The sequence below is a fragment of the Delphinapterus leucas genome, chromosome 6 (genome assembly GCF_059928025.1).
Source record: "Delphinapterus leucas isolate spDelLeu-1000000601 "Yukka" chromosome 6, BTC_Dleu_Yukka2, whole genome shotgun sequence".
NCBI classification, from domain to species: domain Eukaryota; kingdom Metazoa; phylum Chordata; class Mammalia; order Artiodactyla; family Monodontidae; genus Delphinapterus; species Delphinapterus leucas.
The window spans coordinates 69410594-69436817 of record NC_143134.1 but is presented as its reverse complement, the minus strand read 5'-3'; the positions used below and the strand labels follow the sequence as shown (position 1 = coordinate 69436817).

General features: G+C 38.2%; 1 protein-coding gene across 5 annotated transcripts in view; it reads left to right on the top strand.

The window, feature by feature from the left end:
* Window positions 1-26224, top strand: part of CD274 (CD274 molecule) — a 41052-nt gene that overhangs the window by 2822 nt on the left and 12006 nt on the right. Inside the window, exons 1-6 of one of the 5 annotated variants that reach the window (XR_016393434.1) lie at window positions 10024-11742; window positions 15104-15169; window positions 16064-16405; window positions 22852-23136; window positions 24908-25074; window positions 25194-25275. Coding sequence is in view for 4 of the 5 variants with exons in the window: in XM_022573643.3 (XP_022429351.1) it covers window positions 11706-11742; window positions 15104-15169; window positions 16064-16405; window positions 22852-23136; window positions 25194-25319 (856 nt within the window). In the remaining variant the exon portion in view is untranslated. Of the gene's footprint in view, window positions 1-9897; window positions 10004-10023; window positions 11743-15103; window positions 15170-16063; window positions 16406-22851; window positions 23137-24907; window positions 25075-25193; window positions 25320-26224 lie in introns of those variants that run through there. The other 4 variants (XM_022573642.3, XM_022573643.3, XM_089912533.1 and 1 more) reach the window with 4 other exon arrangements.

Below are 26224 nucleotides of genomic sequence, written 5' to 3'. Positions count from 1 at the left end.
GAAAGAATAAATACTGGGTGGCAAAACAGGTAGACTATCCCGGTCTTCTATTTGCCTCCCCTCATATCCATTCTCCTCCCTTCCTTGCCCTATTCTATACCCCAGCAGCTGACCTCTTTGGAAAACAGCACCTGGGCTCTTCTCAGCTGGCTTATATTTGGGTTGGGACTTTGGAGGCATCCACAGGAGACAGGAGGCAGGAGAAAAGAGAGGTAGGGTATGTTTTATCCATTCTTTCTCGGTTTGAGGATCTGGCAGTGGTTGTGTCTCTCCACAACTTCAGCTCTTGACCCGTGGCCCCTCCTCTGTGGCTCCAGCTCACAGAGCTCTGGAAATGCTCTCCTCCCTTGCTCTTCAGCCTAGAGATGCTATGGGTTTCCCACTGCTGTTATACTCTCAGCCTGATGGTTCTTCACCCCAACTTGGTGGTTGGGAGCTAGATGGTTCTTTTAACCCTACCCTCACTCCTTTAATTAGCATCTAAGATCTCTTTAGTCAGACCAACTGAGTAGAATTCTGATTCCTGATGGAAACCCAATGGATACACTTTATACACATACATTATAAATACTCTTGTATGTATTTTAAAATATAAGTGAAAAAAGTGACTATGAGAATATCTACTCTGGGAATTGAGAGAAATCTTGGTATAGATATTGAACACATTTTATAGACTGTGGGGTGAGAAGATTAAAGGAAAATTATTTCAATATCAAATGACATATAACTAACTGGTGTGTACATTATTTCTAATTGTATGAATTTGTGAATGTATGTATATATGCTTTATACACACATACAAATAGGTACTTTTAAAAATCATTTTGTATTATAGCATAAGGATTTTCATGTTGTTAAATGGAATTCATATATACCATTTAACATATGTAAGATTTTCAGCAAGTATGTATACAATTTCCATCATTGGATATTTCTGATTTTTTTTGCTACTGTCAGTAGCATCATTGTTAACCAACTATGCTCCAATATAAAATAAAAAAATTTTAAAAAAGAATTAGATGGCTTCCCAGACCCTAAAAAAAATAACATCATGATGATCGCCTCATATATATATAGCTTTTTAATATTTTGATTGGAAATACTGGATTAAATAGTATACATATTATAGAAAGAATTGATGTAAAATCCGTAAAGTCCTCAACTCATTTAAAGTCCCCTACCTCAGGACAGTAAAATTACTCAATATTTCCCTGTATATCCATAAAATAGTTTTTTAAGACAACAAAGTTTTTAATTGGGGGATTGGGATTGACGTATACACATTACTATGTATGGAATGGATAACTGATGAGGACCTACTGGGTGGCACAAGGAACTCTATTCAGTGCTCTTTGGTGGCCTATATGGGAGGGGAATCTAAGGAAGAGTGGATATGTGTATGTGTGTAGCTGACTCACTTTGCTGTGTACCTGAAGCTGGCACAAAACTGTAGATCAACTATACTCCAATGAGAATTTATTTTTTTAATTTATTTTTTATTTTTAAAAATTATTTATTTATTTATTTGGCTGCATCAGGTCTTAGTGACGGCACGCATGATCTTCGTTGTGGCATGTGGGATCTAGTTCCCTGATCAGGGATGGAACTTGGGCCCCCTGCATTGCGAGCATGGATTCTTAGCCACTGGACCACCAGGGAAGCCCCAGAATTTAAAAAAGAATATTTAGAATAATAAATAAAAGTTTATAGAGTAATAAATTTTTTAAAAGTTTTTGAAAGTTCAAGATGTGCTTAGAGGTATTCTCTTTTAAGGGGATGCTTTTGAAAGGAGTGTGAATTTCTTCATTAAAATGGGAAACAGGTTTAGCCAAGAACTTCAGTCTATGAAGAAGAGCATGTGTGGGGATAATGATAGAAGTCTTCAGTATTAAGCTATTCTGGAATTGTGTTGCGCATACTCTGGAACACAGTCTGAATTTTAACTTTAGACTTCATTCATGGGGCATACTGTAGCCTGGGCACAATCTGAACCAGCAGAGCATCACTGAGCTTTGGACAGCCTTCTCTGGACTTTGTCCATTCCTCAAGTGACACCATATGGCACTGTAATATAATGGCAGCAGTGGACTCAAATCTTGTTTTCTCCCTACCTAGAAAATTTTAGATTGAGATATAATTCACATATCATAAAATTTTCCGTTTAAAAGAGTACAGTTTAGTGGCTTTTAGTATATTCAAAATGTTGTTCAACTATCACCCCTACCTAATTCCATAACATTTTCATCACCCCAAAAAGAAACCCCATACCCATTAGCAGTCACTCCCCATTGTCCCCCTTCCCCCACCAGCCCCTGGCAACTCTTAATCTGCTTTCTGTCTCGATAGATTTGTGTATTCTAGACATTTTATATAAATAGAATCATACAACATATGGCCTTTTGTATATGGCTTCTTTCACATAGCATAAGGTTTTCAGGGTTCATCCAAGTTGTAACATGTGTCAGTACTTCATTCCTTTTAATGACTGAGTAATATTTCATTGTATAGATATACCACATTTTGTTTATCCATTCAAAACTGATGAACATTTGGATTGTTCCTACTTTTTGCTATTATGAATAGTGCTGCCATGTACATTCATGTACAACTTTTTGTACCTATGTTTTCAATTATCTTAGTTATATACATAGGAGTAGAATTAGCTGGGTTAAATGAAAACTCTATGTTTAATTTTTTGAGGTTGAACAAATACATGATGCCACCAGCAGTGAACAAGTATACACTTATATGGTAGTTAAGGGCATAGACACTAAAGCCACAGTACCTGGGTTTGAATCTCAGCTGTACCACTTCCTAGTTATATAAGCTCAGACACGTTACTTAAGTTTTGTGCCTTGGTATCCCCATGTCTAAAATAGGGGTGATAGGGACTTCCCTGGTGGTGCAGTGGTTAAGAATCCTCCTGCCAATGCAGGGGACACGGGTTTGATCCCTGGTCTGGGAAGATCCCACATGCCTTGGGGCAACGAAGCCCAAGCACCACAACTACTGAGCCTGCACTCTAGAGCCTGCAAGCCACAACTACTGGGCTCACACGCCAGAATTACTGAAGCCCATGTGCCTAGAGCCCATGCTCCTCAACAAGAGAAGCCACCGCAATGAGAAGCCCACACACCACAACAAAGAGTAGCCCCTGCTCGCCGCAACTAGAGAAAACCCACATGCAGCAATGAAGACCCAACGCAGCCATAAATTAATTAATTAAAAATAAAATAGGGGCGATAATAGTATCTTCTTCATAGAATTGTTGTAAAATATAAACTAGCTAATGTAGGTAAATCATCAAGACATGGTGTCTGACAAAAAATGCTATATATTTTATAAAAATGCTATATTTATAATCTTTATTATAATTATTGCATTTTGTTTTGTTAACTTGATAGTTGAAAAAGTGATGATATAGTTTGTTGAGGTTTGCCATTGAAATGGAGTAATCAGAGATGATAGTAATTTAAGGAGGCAGCCAAGTCAAGCAAAGCTTTTTTGAGCAGTAGGCGATTATATTTCAGAGTGTAACCTAAATAAAACTGAAGCTTCACATGGTTCAGTACAAGCATGTAACAGCAATCTAAGAAAACATCAACTGACAGCTGAAGCACTTAAGAATAATACATAAGCTTTCTTAAGCAGTCCCTGCAAATGATCTGCACAGCATATTTAACAGGAAACGCCTAAAATCTTCCCTAGATATTTCTCTCTTTCCAAATATTTTTTCCACTTACAGTAGCTGCTTATATTTTTCCTTCTTCTCAACCATGAGGTTTCCATATCACTAGACTAAACCCCTGATAAGTTCCTTCACCTACAGCCCATGCCACTCATATAACCCTGTTCCTAGCCAGTGACTCTCAGCCTCCTGCACCTCTGAGAAATTCAGCCTGGTCTCCTACCTGGAATCCCAGGTAGCATTTCAATTTAAGTTGAAAACAGTCCCTGAACTCTGATGAATAAAATTATCTACCTTATTATATATTCTCTCTTTTGCAGCTCTTCACAAGAGGGACACAACATCTGTTTGGGCCATCCAGGGACATCAAAAAACCATACCCAGAGTTCATTCTTCATTCTTTTTCTCTTCCTTCTGTGGCAAGAATCCCTGGAAGTGCTGCAAAGCTTGGCCTGACAGTGTCCATTAAACTTCTTCTAAGCAAACCTGGGAACAAGCATGTCAATGTTAGACTTTATTCTTCCCCATGCCAACTCCCCATCTTCCTCTTAGGATCTCCAAGAACACATGAAAAATGATGAGTTCACTGGGTTAATTTTTTTGTGGTTACAGCAGGCATTAATTATCCCCTTTATCAAAACCAAGCAAATGAGGGTTATCTTCATAACTGTTAGAGTCTGTGACATACAGAATAATGGATACCCCATGATTTTGCTTGATATCAACCCTACAATGTATCAGCTGCAAACTAGAACCACCTTGTCCGATTCATACCTAGGCCAGGCCTCACTGGGTTTGGGGAAACTGCTTATCTTCACCCCCTGGGGCCTTGCCTTGAGAGAGTTGGACTTCAAGAGGTAGAAGTATGCCTATGTTGCTTCTGACTTTCCAATTCTACCTCAGTGTTTGAGGTCAGTGTGTCACTATCCTATCTTACTCTTAAAATGCTGCTATGGTCTTCTCTTTTGCTATGTCAGCTCTGATTAACACAAAATTAGCAAGAGATTCTGGGTCAGGGGCCTTTGCTTGGGGTTGTAAAATGTCTATTACTCTAGTCTATAATTCATGTTTCTACTTGTCTTGTTCATGCACAAGCACGAATGAAACCTATGCTTTCCCCTTACTCTCCACTTTGCCATATTCTGTAAGAAGTAAACCAATTCATGCCTAGAGTACACACAAACACACACCTTAATGCTATTGCCTTAGCTGATGGCATTTCTCAGCCTCTGAGGCTTTCCCTCTGCATATTTGTCAAAGGAATGCTCTAACCATAACTCAGAGCCTTTTCCTCTCATCTCTGGCACAGTGTTCCCAGTGAATTTCTTCAGCTTATGATAGCAAATGACCTAGACCAGTCATGTTGTACCCTGATTAAATCCCATGAGCAGGACCAAGGCCTTGGACCACTTCCAGCATACTGCCACCAACTTTCCATTTCTACAAAGGATTGTATCAATAATTTCTTCTTAATAAGTTATGAGTCTCTTGATGGGTTACAACCAGTTTCCAGTGATAATTTAATGGGAGAGTTTGTGTTTCATTTTTAGACTTCCTTAAAGAGCTCACATTGTGAGCTCTAAGTCTAAAATATTGTGAAAGCCTGTAATTCTGGCTGTAGTATCCTACCCTGAAATAGCGTATTACATCATATCTATCATCCTTGATTCCCTTTTCTCTATTACTACTAATATCCTTCAACAAGTTCTATTAGTTCTGCTTCCAAATTATATTTTGAATGTACTCTACAGCAATAGCTCCTAAAGGACTCCCAGCTTCCATGCTAGCCCCTCTATACTCCATGCTTCAGACCACAGCTAGAGTGATGTTTTTGGAGCACCAATTAGGTAACCCTACTGCTTTAAATTATCCAGCAGCTTTCCATTGCAATTAGAATCCAGCCCTCTTCCCTTGGTCCTCAAAACCATGATCTGATCTGATCACCACCCCTCCTTTCACTCTGTACTCCAGCCACAATGACATTTGTTCCATCCCTAAAACTTGCCAAGTTTTTGCATCTGTTGCAAAAGCCTTGGTTTTTGCATCTGTTGACCCCTCTACCAGGAATATTCTTCCTGCAAATCATTTCATGTTTGTCTTCATAATTTGTTTCTCAAATATCGCCTCTTAGAGAAGACTTCCCTGGCCACCACACTAAAGGAGTCTCACATCTAGGTATTCTATCATATTGTCCCACCTCTTTTTCTTTCTTTTTTTGTTTCTAATAGGACTCTCCAGTATCTGAAATTTATTAGTTTATGTTTGGAATCTCTCTCTCTCTCTCTCTCTCTCTCTCCAGAAACAGAAAGGCCTTGCTGTCCTTTCAGGATAGGGTGGGGAAAAGAAAAAAGTATATCTCATTCTTTTATGATGAATCTATTATCATGAATGGCAGATTAATTAGGTTCTAGATCCAGTAACCTGGATGTGACTATAATTGGACTTTGAATAACTACTTATACCAGAGAACAAAAATCAGTTTTTCCCTTTCAAGTAGAGATTCTGAAGACTTTTAGACTTTTAGAAGTCATATTGTTCTTAGTTTAAAACCAAGAATGAGTATAAAATAATACTCCCGGAGGCAATTCTACAGACACATTTGAACTAAATCATGTTCTCGAACCAAGTAAAATGACTCACAAGGGGACTGTTTCATTTGTACAACATTCACTTAGGTTACTTAATTCTAAGATATTAAATCTATAAAATATTTCCCAGTATTCTCTGAAAGGGTATCTCCCAATTGTAAATTCTATTTTTAGCAGCCTTCAGTTCATTTATTGAGATTCCTTGGGATTAAATTATTTACCATAGAGTGTTCCCAACTTCCCACAGCATTTACCTGGGTCATAATTATCTATGTCTGGGTTTATGAATTCCTTGAGGACAAGGGACATTGCTGGAGGCCTCATCTTTGTTTTAAAGAACCCACAGTGTGGGAGCTGCCCTTTGTAGCCAAGAGCTCTTCACCTGACCAGCTCTCCTCCAGCTCAGGACAGGAAGTAAGAGACAAATACAGCCCTTGTTAAGAGAAGCATCTGAGCATGGGTGTCAAGTGATGAAAGCTGCTACCACTTCGCCATCCACACATGTTAATTGCTCCTGTATTTTAAACAGTTGTATTGTATAACCAGAGCAAAGTGTTCTGCTCCATGAAATCTGTTTGGCACCAGTCTATGGGGGTGGATGGCAAAGGTGGAGGCAACAGAAGGTGAGAGTTGGTGGATGGGGACAGAGAGAGAGAAATGGGCATAACATACGGCAGTGGTTTACAACCCTACACAATCAAAACTAGAACATGGGGGAAAATCTGGATGTTGTCTTTATATATAATAATAAAATGCATTTCTACATGTTCAGTGAAAACAAAGCAGTTTGTTAATATCTTTTTGTTTGTTTAAGTATCTTTATTATGTCCTGTTCTTGATGATCAAGAAAGTATACTGGAAATTGCTCCTTCACCAGGAAATTGCTAGTATCACTTCAGACCCACTTGTAAGAGCCTGGAATCTCTCTCTCTAAGGTCAGGACAAACAAAGATCATCTCTCTTGTTTTAGGGGCAAAAGTGAAAGTAGAACAGGCAGAGGTAGAGTGAAGAATGGTGTTGATACCAATTAAACCAAATTAGATGGAGGAAGGAGAGTTAAAACTGTACTTGCAAAGAACTCTTCGTTCAGTTTTTTCCCTTAAACATTATATCATCAATTTTAAAAACTTCAGTGTGCACATGACTCATGTGGGGATGGTTTCGAAATGTAGACTCCCAGGACCACCCCCAGGAGAATTGGATTTAACAGGTCTGTGGCAGAGACCAGGAATCTGTATTTAAACACCTATCCCAAGTCGACTGTGATGCAAGTGACCCTCAGAAACACTCTGAGAAATAGCACATCAGCAATGATGAGTTTTAACCTCTAAAAATGAACAGATTAAGAGGAGTGTGAATGGGACATGGCGATACTGTAGATGATCAGGTGTCTAGTTCTATAGCTCTGGCTTCCCACTGCTCGTCTCATATCTCAGCACTCCTCCATCCACTTCACCCAAATCAGAAAACACGAACAAGGTTTTGGGACTGATGCCCCCCTGGCTGTTAGATTTTCATATACTTGAGGTGATAAAATCTCTTTTTTTCTAAACACATCCTGTTTTTCTATCTCCAGATGATATAAAAACATTAAGAAACTTGATAAACAGTATAGGAAAATGAATGGCTTCATTAAGAAACTTGATAAACAGTATAGGAAAATGAATGGAAACAGGTGGGTGAGATGAACAAAATCACAAATCCTCAGATTAGTAATATGTAAATCACTGAGGAGAAAGCTGAGTAAATACCTTCCATTCCCATCAACAACTTCAGAGAAAGGCAAATTCCATTCACCTCCTGCCTTGCCTGCTGATCATTATGTAGACCTTGAACATTGCTTTGGTAAAACAAATAAACAAGCAACTAAACATCCCCCCCCACCGCCCCCAGTTTTAAAAATTATTCATGCATCATAGAGGCCATCTAAGAGGAGATCACTTATTCCTGCCTACTCAGTAAATTACTTGCTCAGGAAAACTCAGCTAGTTAGTGGTAGGTGGCTCTAGAGCCAGCTTTTTCCCACGTGATGGTCATGACCCCACTAGCAGGTCTTGAAATCTATGTCCTGGGTCTTGAGTGTCATTTTTAGAAACATGAAACTGGTTAAATAGAAAATATCACAGGGAATAAAGTTGAGAAAACGCGGCTCTATTTCACCATGTGGCCTCAAAAAGAGATTTGAGCTAATCTCCAAGTCTATTACAATTTTATTGAGGCTAAAGAGAATTTCACACTCCCCACCAGATTGTAAAGGCAGTATCTTCTGTATTTTTCCAAGTTAAAAAATAAAAATATGTGGGCTTCCCTGGTGGCGCAGTGGTTGGGAGTCTGCCTGCTAATGCAGGGGACACGGGTTCGAGCCCTGGTCTGGGAGGATTCCACATGCCGCGGAGCAACTAGGTCCGTGAGCCACAACTACTGAGCCTGCGCGTCTGGAGCCTATGCTCCGCAACAAGAGAGGCCGCGATAGTGAGAGGCCCGCGCACCGCGATGAAGAGTGGCCCCCGCTTGCCACAACTAGAGAAAGCCCTCGCACAGAAACGAAGACCCAACACAGCAAAAATAAATTAATTAATAAACTCCTACCCCCAACATCAAAAATAAAAAATAAATAAAAATATGTGATATTCTAAGAATGTGAAAATTCTTACTTGGGAAGCAAATGCCGTATCCAAGACAACAGACAGCTCAATATTCATTCATTATGCAGTAATTTGAATTGCAGTTGAGATGAATAAACAGGAAAAGCAAACAATGAAGAGTCCAATATATCAATTTAAAATTAAAAAGAAAGAAGAGAGGGAGAGCGAGACTGCGCTAGAGAGCGAGAGAACGAAAGAGCAAGAGAGCCGCATCTAGAAGTTCAGTAGTGGGGAATGTTTGACACAATTCTGCCGCCGCCTCAGTATGAGTGACGTGGTTTCAGCTTGGGCTCAACCATTGATCCGGAGTTACCAGAGGATTTTCTTAACCCTCACCTGTGCTACCCCAACGTGGATCTCAAGGACGGCAGGATAGCAGGGATCCAGAGCATTCTTAAAAGGTTTAAGTCCTGATGGGAAGTTATTTTAATGACAAAGCAATGATAGTTTCACTATGTCGAGGAACTTTGAGGAAGTGACAAAGTCCACGTTTTAAAAATGTTTCCTATCACACACACCTACTTTCTAGAATAAAAACCAAAGCCATATGGGCCCGTCATTTTACTTTCTTTATGTTGTAGATTTATAGCAAGTTATCAGGATGATCCGTTATCTTGTAAAAGCTTTTATCAGAAAGAGGGGAAACCGCATGGCAGAATTTAGAGTGTGAATTCTGAAGGTAAAACCAACGTCTGAAATCTTTGCGATGATTTCGGACGTTGGTTTGTTTTTAAACATTGTTTAAAACATCAGATATTGATTTGTTTTAATCTTTGAAGCTTTTCTTTTGAAAAGCTGATTTACGGGAAGCCGGACTTAAGTTTCACTTTTGGTTTCACTTATCTAACTTTTTATTCCAAAAATGAAAAATCCGTTTGTTTTCCAGATTACAAGTTTAGCGGCAGCGTAAGAAAATCCAGTCGGGGGCGTGGGGTGCTGACCCGGGGGCGGGACTGTCTGGCAGGGGTGGGCGGAGAACTCATCCACGCTAGCTCTTTAGCTGCGGGCCGCCGCGGGTGGTCCTCGCAGTCCCGGGCGCAGTGCCGAAGCCTCCCTGCCAGCCGAGAGTCTCCCGCCCGCAGGTAGGGAGCGTTCTCGCTCACTGGCCAGCATCTTTGGCCATCTCGCTGGGCACTTTAAAACGGAACGTCAACAGACCCTTTCTTTGGAATGGAGAGAGGAGAAGGGAAAGGGAAAGCGTGATGGTTTGGGTGCAGTAGAGCCGATTAAGGTTAATTGGAACAAGTAACAAGTTTAGCCTTTAGCTAGGGGGATTCAGTTTTGCTTATCCTGTAAGTACATATATGTTCCTGCGCGTTCACGAATGTGGTCCTGAGGTGGGTAACCGGGTTTAGAGGGAAATTCCTGGGTTGGAGGTCGGGACACCCGGGTCCTAGTCCACCTTTAGCTGCTCACTAGCAGTCTGATCTGGGTAAGTCATCACACCTGCAGCATCTCTTAAGGTCCCTTCCTGCTGTAAGAGCCAGGATACCCGAGCCGGAGTTCTTTGCTCTATCTGCTTTGAGGACTAAAGGAGTCCTGAAGGCGGAAGAGAGGAGCCTAAGGAAAAAAATGTTAAACATTTCTTAGCCACATTGAGCTTAGCCTATGTCAGAGTTCAGTTTGGGTTTGTCTTAAAACACAGGGAGTCTTCATGTATCATTGTTCCACCTTGTTTTGTGCACCTAATGTGGCTGATTTTCTATGGATTAAATTGCTTTATAAAAATGTGATTTTTTTTAATGGCTACATTCCATGGTGCTGGATAACCAAACAAAATTAATCCCCCATGCTGGACATAAAGATTATTTACAGTGGTTCACTATTTTAGCCATTCACTGAACATCATTGCATATAAATATCTGGGACATTGTTGATTATTTCTTTCAGATTAACTATTACAAGTGTAACTACTTAATCAAAGTCTGAATGTTTTAACAGCCTTTTGATACAAATTGAAAATTTCCTTCCAGAAAGGTTGTGTCAGTTCACATTGACAGTTGCCCAGCAGTTTTTAAGAACTGTGATACTCTAAAGAAAAAAATAGCCTTTTTTTCAGTTAAGTACAGTAGGCAGAGGTTACAGGACAATAGTTAGAGTGTGGTCTTAAAGGAAGCCACAGAAATACTATTGGGAATTGAAGCGACACCTGGGAAATGTACAAGAATATCTCAGTGTGACTGAGGGGAAGGAGAAAGGACACAGGGTTTAGTCGAGTTTAATAGAGTTTTGTATTTCATAGAGGTTTAAAAAGATCAACTCGATCTGTTAATTGGGTAGATTTTCAGCTTACTTGGAGACACATTTTCAAACTCTAGGAATTTTAAAAAATCAAATCATAGTACATATACATGAGGTAACAGTCAAAGGAAACCCTGAACTAACAGATATCAAGACACTCCTTGCTTATACTTTTGAGAAAGCAAGCTTGAGTTCTTTTCCCTGTCTTTTCGTCCTACCCATCCTACCTTAACAAGCTAGAGAAGTAGTATCAGCTCCATAGTGTTACACTGGGTTCCCCCAGGGACAAACCTGCTTCCCCATCCTGAATGAACCATCGCTTCTCCCCTAGTTCACGTTTTCCTTGCTCTTTAAATGTCTCAGTTCTTGTCTGGGAATTCAGATATACTGTCAGTTTCTTCCCTGAAGAAGATGTCAGCGTTCTCAGACCAACTGCCCTAATGTGGAGTTTAGAGGTCAAAGACCATGTCTGTTTACATGGTCCCTATCTATCTATCTATCTACCTATCTTCCCTCCACTAACAACAACTGCACTCCAAGGGAATGGAGCCTTGGAAGAGGAGCTGTAATGAGGAATTAGGTAAATATCAGATCTAATCCATCACCTTCCAGTAAACTTTTATTACCTCTAAAATTTTCAACTAAATTCGTTAAGGGGTAGGAACTCCACCAGGGTATGCCATAAACATTGGAAAAGTTAGTTGAAATCCATGAGTGGATTTAATGCCCCTCTGTTTTATTCAGTTCTTTGCTTGGAGTTAGGGGCATCTTAAGTTTTCTTCTGCCCAATAAATGTATTTGTGTTTATTATATCACATTAGTATTTTATAATTGTGGTATAATCAACTCTGGCCCAAATAAAGGATAGGCAGATAGCTGCTGCAGCCTCATTTCAGCAACCTTTGTGTTCTCACAGTCCTGGCTGCCATCCCTGTTTCCCATTTACAGGGCAGACAGAAAGGAGTGAAATAAGAATTATGCACCTAACACTAGCAAGAGGATGATGATGATTTGTTTTATTTTACCGTTTTTGTATGTGTATATCTATATGAACATGAAGGATTCATACAGGTCGATAAGAAACCATTAAGATAAACAGGCCAAAAAATGATCAGATAATTCACAAAAGAACTAAAACAATCAACAAACTTCAAGTTGTACTTTGTAATTAAATTAGAAAAAATATATATTTTAAACAAAACCAAGTGCTAGGTGAAGACCCAATGTAACTGGCACCAATTATCCACATGCATCAAGAACCAGGAAAATGTTCTTTGTCCTTGATCAACAGTTCCGCTTGAGGAAAATCTGTCCTCAGGGCCTAGCCTGGGACCTGGTACACAGTAGATACTTAACAAATATTTGCTGAATACACAAATACTTATATTTTTAAAACTGGAAACAATCCTTACCTAACAACAGGGAAACGAAACATTACGGGACCACTAAACAAGATACTTATAAATATCATGCAGTAAAATGGAAATTATTTGTCAAAATATTAAATGAAAAAATGGGTGTTATGTGTATAATTGTTCTTAAAAGCTTCATGGGGAAAAGACTGGAACAAAAATATATACCGAAATGCTCACAGTGGTTGCAAGGTTTCTCAGCCTTGGCACTGTTGACATTTTGGGACAGATAGTTCTTTGCTGTGGGGGCCGTCCTGTGCATTGTAGGAGGTTTAGCAGCATCCCTGGCCTCTACTCACTAGATAGTAGCAACCCTCTCTCCACCCCATTTTGACAACTAAAGATGTTTCCAGGCATTACCAAATGCTCCCTGGGTTAAGTGATGGAATAGTGGGTGACTTTCCCCTTGTTTTCTTATTTGCCATAATGTGGTAATATTATTTTAATAATGAAGAAAAAACAGAAAAATAAACACATGCCATTATTCTACCTCCACTCTGATGTTTGGGGTTCTGGGGTTCTTTCCATTATACTACTCCATCTGCCAAACTCTCTGCAGCTTGGCAAGATGAAATGGTTCATTAAATTTTGTTTTTATTTTTTTCTAATAAAAATAAAACATATTCATTGGTTTGAAAATCTGGACACAGGAAAACACCAAAGAAGTCATTCACAATCTCATCTCCCTTTTCTTCTTTTTCTCCCATCCTTTCTTCCTTTTGAAAACTATAAAGAGATAAATACCTGACTATTCTTCCTTTAATTTTGTTCCTAGATATAATCACTGTCAGCATCTTGGTATGGATTTTTCTGTAAATTTCCATGTCTAAATATACACACACAGATTATTTCTTTTTTAAACAAAAGTGGATTTCTGCTACATATACTGTTCTGCAACTTACTTTCTACATCTTTACAAAGTCAATTCATCTACATGTATTCTTTCCTTAATGGTATTACATTATATGGACATACCAAAATTTATTTAACCATTTAGGCTATCTAGGGTTTTCCCAGTTTGGGGCTGGTATTAGCAATGCTAATCCTTTGGCGTCTATTGTTACATGCATGTGTTTTTGTTTTTGTAAGATATATTTCTCAGAGAGGAAGTGAAAGCTAATATGACATATACATTTAAGATTTTAATGGAGATTACCAAATTGCCCTTCCAAAAAAGGTTATACAACTTCACATTCCTACCATTAGTGGGTAAGGAAACCCATTTGTTCATATCCTCAGAAATGCTAAATATTAGGAAACTTTATAATTTTGATCAAGCTAATAAGTGAAAAATGGTGTCTCATATCTTAAACTATTATTTTTTTCTTTATTGGTAAAATTGAACATCGTTTCCTATGTTTAGATGTCATTTGTATTTCTTATTCTCTGAACTGTATATTAGAACCTTTGGCTCATTTTCCTGTTGGGTTGTGTGTACTTTTCTTATTGATTTTTAGGAGCTATTTATATATGCATGACATAAATCTTCTGCCTTACATATGTGTAACATTGATTAATTGATCAATTGTGAGTTTTTGTATGTATACAAAGGTCGAAGAGACCCTAAGGCAGAAAGCTGGCTTTCTTCTCAAAATGTAAATGTATGTATTACATGAGAGAGAAAATACGTTAATAAATAAACAGATTTGCTGAACTATAGAACAAATCTCTATTTACTCCTCTACTGGAATATATGCTCCTAGAGGAGAGTGACTTTTCTTTCCTGTTCACTGCTGTATCCCTAATGCCTAAATTAGTGCCTGGCACAGAAAAACTACTCAATCAATGTTTGCTGAATCAAAGAATTGGTAGAATTTCAAGCAGGATGACACAATGAAGTGTAGAATCTAGGCAGATACCCCTGAAAGAGGGCTGTGAGTGAGTCACATCTTAATGTGAAGTGGTTGAATCCAACTGTTTCTCCTTCTCACTCCCCCTACTACTAGTGGAATCAGTTTATTGAGGGAATGGAATTTATAATTTGGGATAAGCAAAGGACGAAAGAGGAGATTTTAGAAGGATGGAACCTGAGGGAGAACTGGCATGGTTGGGATAATAATGCGGAAGGCTTGAATAGTTAAAGGGTAGGATGAAAGCTGCTAGCGGGGGGAAAAGGCATTGAAAGGTGGGAGATAATGGAAGTCAGATTCTTCTTGCTTTGAAATTTTGTATAGGGCAGGCTTGGATTTCTAGATATGTTACACTGCAGGAAAAAAACAAAAAGTAATTGAGAGGATTTTGGTGCAATATTTTCTTCTTGGTTTCTTTTGAGTGTACAAGTTTTTTTACAGGCCTTGTAATTAGAATTCTCATCATAGTACCTTTTTTTTTTTCATTTAGCTTTATGTGGCTGTGGGATATTAAGTGACGGTATTGAACTTCTAAATTCCCTGCTGTATTTCAGCACTTACAAATCAGTCATTGTCTGGTTATCAAAAGACACTTTCAGTTAAAACTGCCAAGTCCCATAATGTCTGGATATTCAATTATTGAGTAAAGCAGTTTTCTTTTTGTGTTTTCCATAATTAGGTCATTCCAGAAAGATGAGGATATACAGTATCTTTACATTCATGGCTTACTGTTGTTTACTGAAAGGTAAGACACCAAATCCTTTCATTAGGTTCTATAATTTAAATATTTTAACTATAAGATAAAAACTGAAATAATAAAATAGATATAATTTTTGTAGAGAAGACATTCTATTTTCCTTTATTATAATTCATAAACATACTTCATAAACCTATTTCAATGGACAAAGATATAGGGAGTATGGACACATCTAAAGAAACAAAATTAACCCATATCCATTTATCCATTACTCATTATCCATTATCCATTTCCCAAGGGTAATTACTTAAAATATCTGAGGAAATGGCCTATGTGTATACTTTTATATGCTTGTTTTAAACAAGGGCAGGATCATTCTATCCACCTTGCTCTATGACCTGCTTCTCCCAGTGAGTATATTCTAAGGAAGAATTATAGTGTACATGCAGTGTCAGGGTAACACAGTACTGGCATCAGCCTGAGACCCTCCCTAAATCTCTGTACTCATCTACCTCTGGCCAGACAACTGATTAAGAGTTTCGGGCAGTATGTAGAGAGGACTATTGGAATCTATGATTTAGACTATGTAAAAGGCAATGAGTGTCCAGTCAAAGGACATTCTGGGGATGTCCACATGAAACAAAGTATCCCTGGTTATAAGCACCCCATTACCATGTAATATTTCTACAGTAGTGTATGTTTATGAATTTTGGGACTTTGACAACTTGTTTAGCTAATTTTATTATTTTAACTCAGGTGTGAGATATACATCCTAAAACATGTCTCAAGCTCACTGGATAAAATATGTATTTCAGGGAAGTAAGTCCTTAAATGTAATTATCACATAAGTGACCAGATAAAGCTTTTATAAACCCTGCACTCATTCTATAAATTTTTTGAGGAATTTTCCATCTTCTAAAGATTGGTCATCTTTCTTTTCAGCATTTACTATCACAGTTCCCAAGGACCTGTATGTGGTAGAGTATGGCAACAATGTGACATTGGAATGCAGATTTCCAGTAGACAAACAATTAAACCTGTTGGCATTAGTTGTTTACTGGGAAATGGAGGATAAGAAAATTATTCAGTTTGTGAATGGGGAAGAAGACCTGAATGTTCAGCACAGTAGCTACAACCAGAGGGCCCTGCTGTTGAAGAACCAGCTCCCCTTGGGGAAGGCTGCACTTCAGATAACAGATGTGAAATTGCAGGATGCAGGGATTTACTGCTGCTTGATCAGCTATGGCGGTGCCGACTACAAGCGGATTACTTTGAAAGTCAATGGTAAGACCTATTACAGATAGACACAGCCTTTATTAGAACCGTATCTCAGTGTTAAGAACTTTTCAATCTTGGAAGTCCAGTCTCACTTTCCACAGCAGCAGTCTGTTCATTCATTCATTCACATACTCATCCAATGAGCATTGCTTGAGCACATCCTGTTTGATAGTCCCTGGAGATCCAGAGCCAAATGTGGCAGTCATGTTTCACAACACGTTCAGTTTTCCTAAAAATAAATTCCTAGGGCTTCCCTGGTGGTGCAGTGGTTGGGAGTCCGCCTGCCGATGCAGGGGACACGGGTTCGTGCCCCGGTCTGGGAGGATCCCGCATGCCGCGGAGCGGCTGGGCCCGTGAGCCATGGCCGCTGAGCTTGCACGTCCGGAGCCTGTGCTCCACAACAGGAGAGGCCACGGCAGTGAGAGGCCCACGTACCGCAAAAAAAAAAATTAAAAAAATAAATAAATAAGTAAATAAATTCCTAATGTTCACTTTTTTATTATTATAAAAGTAATATATATAAATATAAATATATATATATATTCTTGCAAATAATTTGGAAACTGTGGAAGAGAATAAATGAACCACAGAAGTGTCTCTCCTCCCTTCACTACTATCTTCCATGGCATGCAAGGATAATAGTCACTATTTGTGTGTCCCTCCAAGAATTTTTAAATTCAATACCTATTTCTTAATTTTATGAGGTCTGCCAGCATTTTTTCTTTGAACCTCTCTATGTCAAACCCAAATAAATAAATTAATGACAAACCCCATTGTAAGGTTCACATTCAAAAAGACTTGAAGTCAATCTATGAAGGCAAAAAATAATCATGTCAAGTATTGAATAAACTATTCTTCCTCAGAGACAGTATAAACTATGCTCACTAGGCATACATTCATCTTAAAAATCTGTACCATTTTTATCTTGGAGTGTTGAAGAGGAACTGTGTCAAATTCCTGGGTACTGACCTATAAATATGACATCAGGTCACCTGGATTCAAAGTTTTGGGTTGCTTCTAGCTCAGTAAAGGAAAACACCTTAGCTGACCACCTCTGCTTTCACTGTTAAGATTCATAAAATTGAGAGCTGAAAGGATCCCAGGCAAGAGCAGCTAATCCAAACACCCAAAGAACAGCAATCCCCTGAAAGGATCTTCTACTCACATACTTCCTACAATGATACCCCTGTCATTTGGACATTGCTTCTATAGCCTATTGTAATTACTTTCTGATATTGAGCTGAAATCTGCCATCTCTAGTCATAGTTTTGAGATTATCTGCTTGCTTCTTTTGTTTACATGGTGACCTTTTAATATGTGACTAGAATTAAATCATCATCCCTTGGTGTTTCTATTCCTAAGTACCATCAATCTGAATGTCAGGAATATAAATAGAAAAAGTTTACACTTATCATAAAGGGGTAACTAATCATTATAAAGTCAAAATCAAAATTATATAGGAATTAGGAGAAATGCATCTGTTTTATGGTACCTTGCTGGGTCTCTAATTCTGGCTCAATTAATGCTACTGTTGTCAAAATGTCACTTGTCTTGTGAGGTAGATTTAATTTAATTGTATCTTACCATATGCTTCTCCATAACAGATACTCATGAAAGCAAGCTGATGGGATCCCAAGTTGGGATTTTTAACTTTTCTTCAGTCCATCAGCAAATATCAGGCATACTATGTTTCAAGGCATTAAAGAAATTATCAAGACTTAGCTCCATGAACAGCCAGCATTGCTGAATCTAGGGTAGAGAGGAAGAGCATAAGCCTGGCAGTCGGTTAGAAGGAAGTATAGAGTATATGTCTCTGCTTCCAGAAGAAGAGTCTCTCATCAGTCTTAGAGAGTATGCAGAGAGTGGAAAAGCTGTCCCTGTAGTGAAGAAGGGTGTTCTTCCAGGTTATCTGGGCTCTGTAATGTCCCTTGTGGATTTGTGATTTCCTTTGCTGTGGTTTGACACAATGGGAAATCTCTTGGCACTGATGGTTTTTCCAAGGAGGGGTCCTTGATGGAGCAAAGCAGATGACCAACCAGATTTGAGGATGTGATTTGTCTGACCATTCCATTTTGTACTATAAATTACTAATTTGGCATCCTAGTCCCAGTCCATCTAGTTGTCATTTGCACATAGTGGTCTTGGAGGTCAAGTTGAGCTGCACTGAAAGCAAGTCAGCTACCAAGCTTCAATTGCACTGAGGCAGTGTCACCAAAGAAGTGTGGTGGCCAGCTTGCATGAGCTTTACAACTCAGGGAAGTAGAACTCCTGAGTCACCTCCATATGCAAACGATTTCACAGTAACGCTGTCGGGCTTCGCTTCCCATCACTGCAAACATGTGGTAACACAGCTTCCCCATAGGGAGTTTACTCACCATGGGATTTTAAAGGTGAAGCATTTCAAAACTGAAATTTGAAAGAGTTTAGCTTTAGATTAACTCAATTATTATCACTTTGTTGTTATTGCACCTTTCATGTTTGTTTAAATACCAGACTCTCAGGCATCTGACTTTCAGTTGAAAATGTTATTTTTCCTTAAACACTGAATCTAATAGCAGGGAAAATGAAGTGCCCATTTCTACTTTCAAGAACTTAAATGGGATGAGGCATTGAAAGAACAGAGTATGTATAGTTATCCTGATAAAGCCAATTTGTTCATATGGACCAAGGATTAACTGCTATCATTCTTCACCAACCCCATCTCTCCTCCAAATTCACCAACCAGCCCTGTTTAAGTTTTCCCTGTAGCATTAAATCCCCATCTAATATATCATGTAACATATCATATAAATGTACCTACATATTTTGTTTATTATCTCTCTCCTTCTTCTAGAATATATAGTCCACAAAGGCAGAGATTTCATCTATTTTATTTATTACTGTATCCCTAGGACTTGGCATATAAGAGTAGTAGTGTGATAAGAACCCACAAAAATATATATGTTGAATGAATGAACGAATGGCATATTTCCTCAAATAGGATAAGCCTAAAAAATTTGAAACACGAACAGGTTTGGATACATGAAAATTTATTTCCAAGACCGTTCATCAGGAACTGTCAGTACTTTCTAAAGAATACCACATGAGTGCACTTTGCTAGTAGTAAGAAGAGGAAGAGCAGCTCTAGCAGTAAAAGCAGTAGTAATTAACACTTATATAGTACTTATGTGCCAGGCCCTATCCTAAGCACTTTGCCTATATTATCTCATTTAATCCTCAAGCGACTCTATGGAGTAGGAGCTTTATCATGTCTAAGATGCATGTTTTTCACATTTTACTATCTCTGAAATCTGAGTGTGTCTTTCAGTAGGTGAAATCTTAAGAGTCAGTGATATGTGGTGGTATTCTTCTCATTTCATGGCTGAGCAAACTGAGGTCCAAAGAAATTAAGTAATTTGCCAAGTTCATTAAACTATTAAGTGACGAAGCCAGGTTCTAAACTCAAGCAATCTGGCTCTGAAGTCTGTGCCCTTAACAACCAGGTTTATTTCCTGTATTTGTACCTCCAAAATGTGTATTGAGTTGTATTTTTTTTTTTTTGGCGGTACGCGGGCCTCTCACTGTTGTGGCCTCTCCCGTTGCGGAGCACAGGTTCCGGACGCACAGGCTCAGTGGCCATGGCTCACGGGCCCAGCCGCTCCATGGCGTGTGGGATCTTCCCGGACTGGGGCACGAACCCGTGTCCCCTGCATTGGCAGGCGGACTCTCAACCACTGCACCACCAGGGAAGCCCTGAGTTGTATATTGACTTCAAAACTACTGTTAGCTTTTCGTTGTCTGGATGTAATAGTTGCATTAGAACATGTGTACGCTAGATCTAGTAAATCAGGAGTCTGCAAATGTTTTCGATTACCTACCCCACTAGTAAAGCATGTTAAACTAATATATGTATGTGTGTGTTTATAAAGAATGTACTTGTGCTAATATATGTTATATCATCAGAAATTGACATTTTTTAAAGGCAAAAGAAATTGAATATCACCAATTTCATATGGTTCAACATAATACATTGCACATTCTATAAATGTACAAAAATAGAAATTTTAAAAATATGAAATGAAAATTTAATAAACAATATTTTCAGCCTTACTAATTACGATGCTTCACTATAGTTAGCTAATATTTCAAGGCATAATATATCTTAGGTGAAATTTCTCATTAACAAAAATGGATGGTCTTGACAATCTTAAGGTTTTTTTAACCAATGCCTTGTCAGATCCAATTAGGTACTTGTTGTTTTACTTCATAAAGTCATGGTAATAAGTATCACTCTTGCCATTTCCTTTTGGTTTTTGCTTGAATTATTGGTAATATATCCAATCCTCAGTTTCTTTGTGGGAAACCTTTTAATTAGTTGTTCATTTTGTAAGCAGGTTAGTTTAGTTAAAATTAGATGAGAGGGACTTCCCTAGTGGTCCAGTGGCTAAGACTCTGCACTCTCAATGCAGGGGGCCCAGGTTCGATCCCTGGTCAGGGAACTAGATCCCGCATGCCACAACTAAGACCCTACACAGCTAAATAAATAAATATTTAAAAAGAAATTATATGAGAGAACCTGAATATCTATAATAATCCCAAACAAGTCACTGTCCTCCCTTAGGTGTTATAAAACTCCCCTATTCCTTTAAGACAAAGTGAGGCCCAGTGTCAATCAGTAAATCTCATTAAGCTTAGATTATTTCTTAATTGTTATGATAAAAATACATATAAGTGGAGGTTCTAATATTTTCTTATTAAACCCAAATACATGTGCTCCACTTGAGAGAGTAATAAAATGGGTATTTAATCAGTGAGTAGAATGAATCCGCTAATTTGTTGGGCTGTTAACAGTACAGTACATTTATACATATGCCCAGGCATGAAACAACATTCTCCTTTGTTCTTATTCCATTAAAAATAATAATCAAAGGGTAAAAAAGCAAACATTTTACCCTTAAAGTTTACTATTCACTCTGATTTTAGGCTTGGAATTTTAATTGTCCAAAAATCAAGCTATGTGCTATATGAATTAGAACCTGTTATGGTAATATTATTTCATGAGGTATAATCAGTGGATTCCTTTTTAAAAGAATGCTTAAATATAATAGGTAAAGGTTGAGGATTCAAGTACTCATGAGAACCATTATTTATATGTTTTGAAATTGTAATTATGTTGATTTCCAATGTTTTCATTGAACATAATATCATTATTTCAGTTTTGTTTGATCCTGGCTGTATTGTATTAAATCTCTGTGAATATATCATATCACAAAGCCATTGTTGTGTCTTTAGTAAAGGAATGGAGAATTAAGGCTCTAGGTGGACCATTAGTGGTTACACTAAAATATTAGGAGTAAAATAAAAATTATGCCAACAGAATAATAACATGTTAACATACTTATCATGAATAAACATGAAAAAGTTCTTAGGCATTGTAAATGCACTAAATAATCTACTAGAATATTTAGTACATCGGGTATCTTAATCCTAAAAGGGTCCCAAACTTATGATCTAAAATTTAATCAAAGTTTCTTCCTTGAGTATAATTAAATGATTTATTAAAATAACCAGCATAAAAAGTTTAAAAAATAAGTATCATAATATGGTATTCTAGATGAGATCCTAGAACAGGAAAAGGACATTAGGGAAAACTAGTGAAATGGAACAAAGTATAAAGTTTAGTTAATAGTACTGTACTAATGTTGGTTCCTTAGTTAGGATGAAAGTACCATGGTAATGTAAGATGGTAAAAATAGAGGAAACTGGGAGAGGTATGTGGGCACTCTGTACTATCTTTGCAACTTTTCTGTAAATCTAAAACTATTGTAAAATTTTTTAAAATGCATTTAAACTTTAAAAATTATCATGCAGGGAACACGTATCCACTTTTACAATGACGTTATACTATTTTCATACCTAATTTCTTATCATTTACCTAAAATTGGAAAAGTGAATGGCCCATCAAAATGAGATTTTCTGTTTATTAAATAAAGTCTAAGAAAACAGTACTGAACAGCTGGAGATGTTCATGTTTATAAAGACAGCTTTACATCAACAAAGAGATAATAAATTTAAGAATTTGGCCCTTTGTTAAAACTTTACTGCGAAACATATAAAGACTTGAGTAAATGGACAAACATATTTTATATTTAGATAGAAAGACTACTGGTTTAAAGATGACAATTCTCTTTTAATTAATCTATACATTTATCAATACTTTGAGCTCAATAAAAATAGCAATATGTTTTTTATAGCAAGGTAGTTGTTCCTTTAAGCCCAAACTTGGCCCAAGTATGAGTGGAAGAGTTGAGGCAGAACTACCAGGCATTCCCCACTGCTGAAACATCTGAACATTAAGCTTATTTCTCTGAGAACAGCCTGGATTGGTATTCTTTCTAAGGTAGACAAGACCAAGCCACATGTCTAGTTCTGTGCTAAGTGAAAGCCATGCCTTCTTTTTGCTCACGACCTAGCTTCATACCGCAAAATCAACCAAACAATTTCTGTGGATCCAGTCACCTCTGAACATGAACTAATGTGTCAGGCTGAGGGTTACCCTGAGGCTGAAGTCATCTGGACAAGCAGTGACCACCGAGTCCTGAGTGGCAAAACCACCATTACCAGTTCCAAGAGGGAGGAGAAGCTTTTCAATGTGACCAGCACACTAAGAATCAACACAACAGCTAACGAGATTTTCTACTGCATTTTTCGGAGATTAGGTCATGAGGAAAACAGTACAGCTGAGTTGGTCATCCCAGGTAATATTATGAATGTCTCAATTAAAATGTGCCTAGTACTGTCACTTGGTACCTAGCCTGATACCCGCTCATTGTAAGCTTTCATTGTTTGTTGAATGAATGAATAACACTGTATTTACAAAATGCATCCTACTTCCTCACCTCCATTCGTCCAAGTCATATTGCAACTTAATAAACATTCAGCAAATATTTATTGAATATGTGGTACGTGCCAGGCATTGGGGACTCAGTTAACACTCTCCAGGAAGTAGATAATAAAACAGGCAATCTCATTTTATGTAGGACATGCTCTTGTGGCTGGGGGATCTAGGGCAGCACCTGAGAGGAAGACTCAACTCAGACCAAGTTTCAGGAATCCAAATCTGAGCACAGCAGAGCTGTTTCCTTCTTTCCAGGGTTTCTGTGGCAGGAAGCAAATGGAATGTACTTTCCTATCTTATTCCAAACGGGAGAGATCCTTCCTCCCCATCTGCCTCCTCCAAGGTAGTCTGCTTAGTGCGTAAGATATAAGGCTGTGTGTCCCTGGGCAAGCAACTTGACTTCTGTGTGTTTCACTTTTCTTATATAGTTATAACCTATTGGACAATACCATCATAGGAATACATGAGCTACGGTGTATGAAAATAATTTGAGACTCTTGTTTGCGCAGAATCAACTATTTTATTTTTATCTCACTCTCCTATAGAAGTGGGTAAGGCAGGATACATTCTGGTGAGAGGCTCAGACCTTTAGAGAAAGCGAGCTTGAGAGCATGATGTTAATATTGGTTTGGCCAAAAAGTTCGTTCGGTTAGTGAATACGTTGTTCAGTGAAGTTCTTCGTGAAAATGAAAAATGTGTCTTTTATTTTTACTTAAAAGCGAGTGAACTTTTTGGCCAACCCAATATAAACCCAGAGGTTTATATTGTCTGCTTCTCAGAGGCACTTCTCACCACTCTCTCCCCCACTAGATGTTGAAAGTAAAGCTTAGGTACTTCAGAGAAAACAAATAAAAAATTGAATAGAAAAAAAAAAAAAAAATTGAATAGAAAAGGTAAACAATAGGAAAAGACAATCCAGGGTGGTCCTATGAACAAAAAAAACAAAAGTTTAGAAAATTAAAGAGATGCTCTTACTGGGGTGTGAATCACTTTGGTAGGAGCTGCATTAGTATAATAGGTTCCTGTCATTTAAAAGCTATTTTATGATAACTAACTTGTGGGAAGACCTAGGGTTAACTCACCTAACTGCTCAGAATCTGTTTCCTCATCTGTAACCTGGGGATTTAAAAAATAAAAAATGGCACACCTAATTCATAAAGTTATTAACAGGCTCTGTAAACTGCAAGCTACTAGAGAAAAGCTGACTACAGCTTTAAAGCTTGAACTAGGTAGTCATGGATCATGGCTAATGGTGGGAGGTGGGAGTTAGCAGTCTCTGAGCATCATGTGCCGTAAGACCCCTTTTCTTCCTGCATGGGACTGGAGACAGGTTGGTGAGAGGTGCCAATGATTAGATGTCCCAAGATGTTCAAACTGTGGAGAAAGAAAAGATAGCAAACAATTGTCCCAATCATGGCCACAGATATGGGGAAGCAGGAGCTCTTTGACAATGCCAGTTGGCCTTCATGTTCCATCTTTGCCATGTGCAGTAGGCTGCTACCTTTTATATTAAGGAATGCAGGAAGTGAAATAATCAAGGCTACCATATAATATTGAGTTGCCACTCCCTGTGAAAAGCACTTTATAAATATTAGCCTCACAAAAATTTCATTATCATTTCCATTTTTTAGGCTGGTTAAAGGACTTACTGGAGATCTCAAAACTAGTGGGTGGCAGCAGAACTTAACCCCAGGTTCATCTGTCCAAAGCTTGGGCTGCTTCCACTTTTCCATGCTGCTCCCATTTTCATATCTGAGGTATCTCACCATTCCAGCCACTCACTGGAAAGGAATTTATGGTATTTAAGAAAATTAACCTAATACTATCCTAAATTAAGCTTCAAAGATGATTATTCTCTTGGCCCCTTCCAAAGAAGATTTTATCTTTAGTTTCTTTTTATTTTGTTTTGTTTTTCAGAACCATATCCAGATCCAGCAAAAAAGAGGACTCACTTCGTGATTCTGGGAGCTCTCCTGTTGTTCCTTAGTGTAACCCTGACAATCATCTTCTGTCTAAAAAGATGGTATTTCCTTTATTGTAATAGTTTCCATTGGGGTTGAGGAGAAGTGTATGAGAGTGCTACTGTTGTCACAATGGCACTTAGTGGGCAGAGCCAGGAATGCTAAATCTCCTGTAATCTGCAGAACAGTCCCATGTAACAGGGAGCTTTTCTACCCAAAATGCTAGGGGTGCCCCCAGCAGGAAACAGTGATTTATCAAATGGTTTCCTATTAGCTTTCCCTTCCAGGGCCAACTTTCAGTTATGCAAAGTAGGTTTTTAGTTACTGTTCTGCAGTATCACTTTCATTGAAGGGCGGCAGTGAACACTTGTAGTAACCTTTCCAAGGGGGTGAGAATTGGATCATGGCTGCAAGCAAACCTGACTTGCCTCTGGAAGGTAGCACAAAGACACTCCACTGTTTGATAGCAATTATAGTGAAGCTGTGCAGGATTGCTGGGTGAAGATCGTGAGAGAAAGGTTGTGTATGGAGGTTGAAGAAGACCAAGTGTTAAACAATTTCTTTCCGTCATGTAAATAACCACAGACTTACAGAAGAGAGAAAGCTAAATGCCTGTTGGTTTCAGTTCAATTTGTCTAGCATTAGTTGCACTGTTATATTGAGCTGGTTTCTGGGACCTTTAAATAATAAAAATAGTTCTTTATGGAGAGCAGTGATACTTTTACCATAGAGTAGTTTGCAAGATTTCTGGCTGAGAGTGTTATATAGATTTTAAAATAATTTTAATGTGTGTATTTCTCTATTTACCCAAGGGGGCAATTAAAATTCAGGGAAACGTGGCTATTCAAATAATTTCCTTTCATTTTAAGATGATTGAGAACGAACATTTCCCCAGTACTTTGAGAAGTACACCAAAGGATCTGATGATCTGTGTATAGAGTTATCTGATGACAAATAGGGAAGTGGAAAATGGAAGGGAATTCCAAT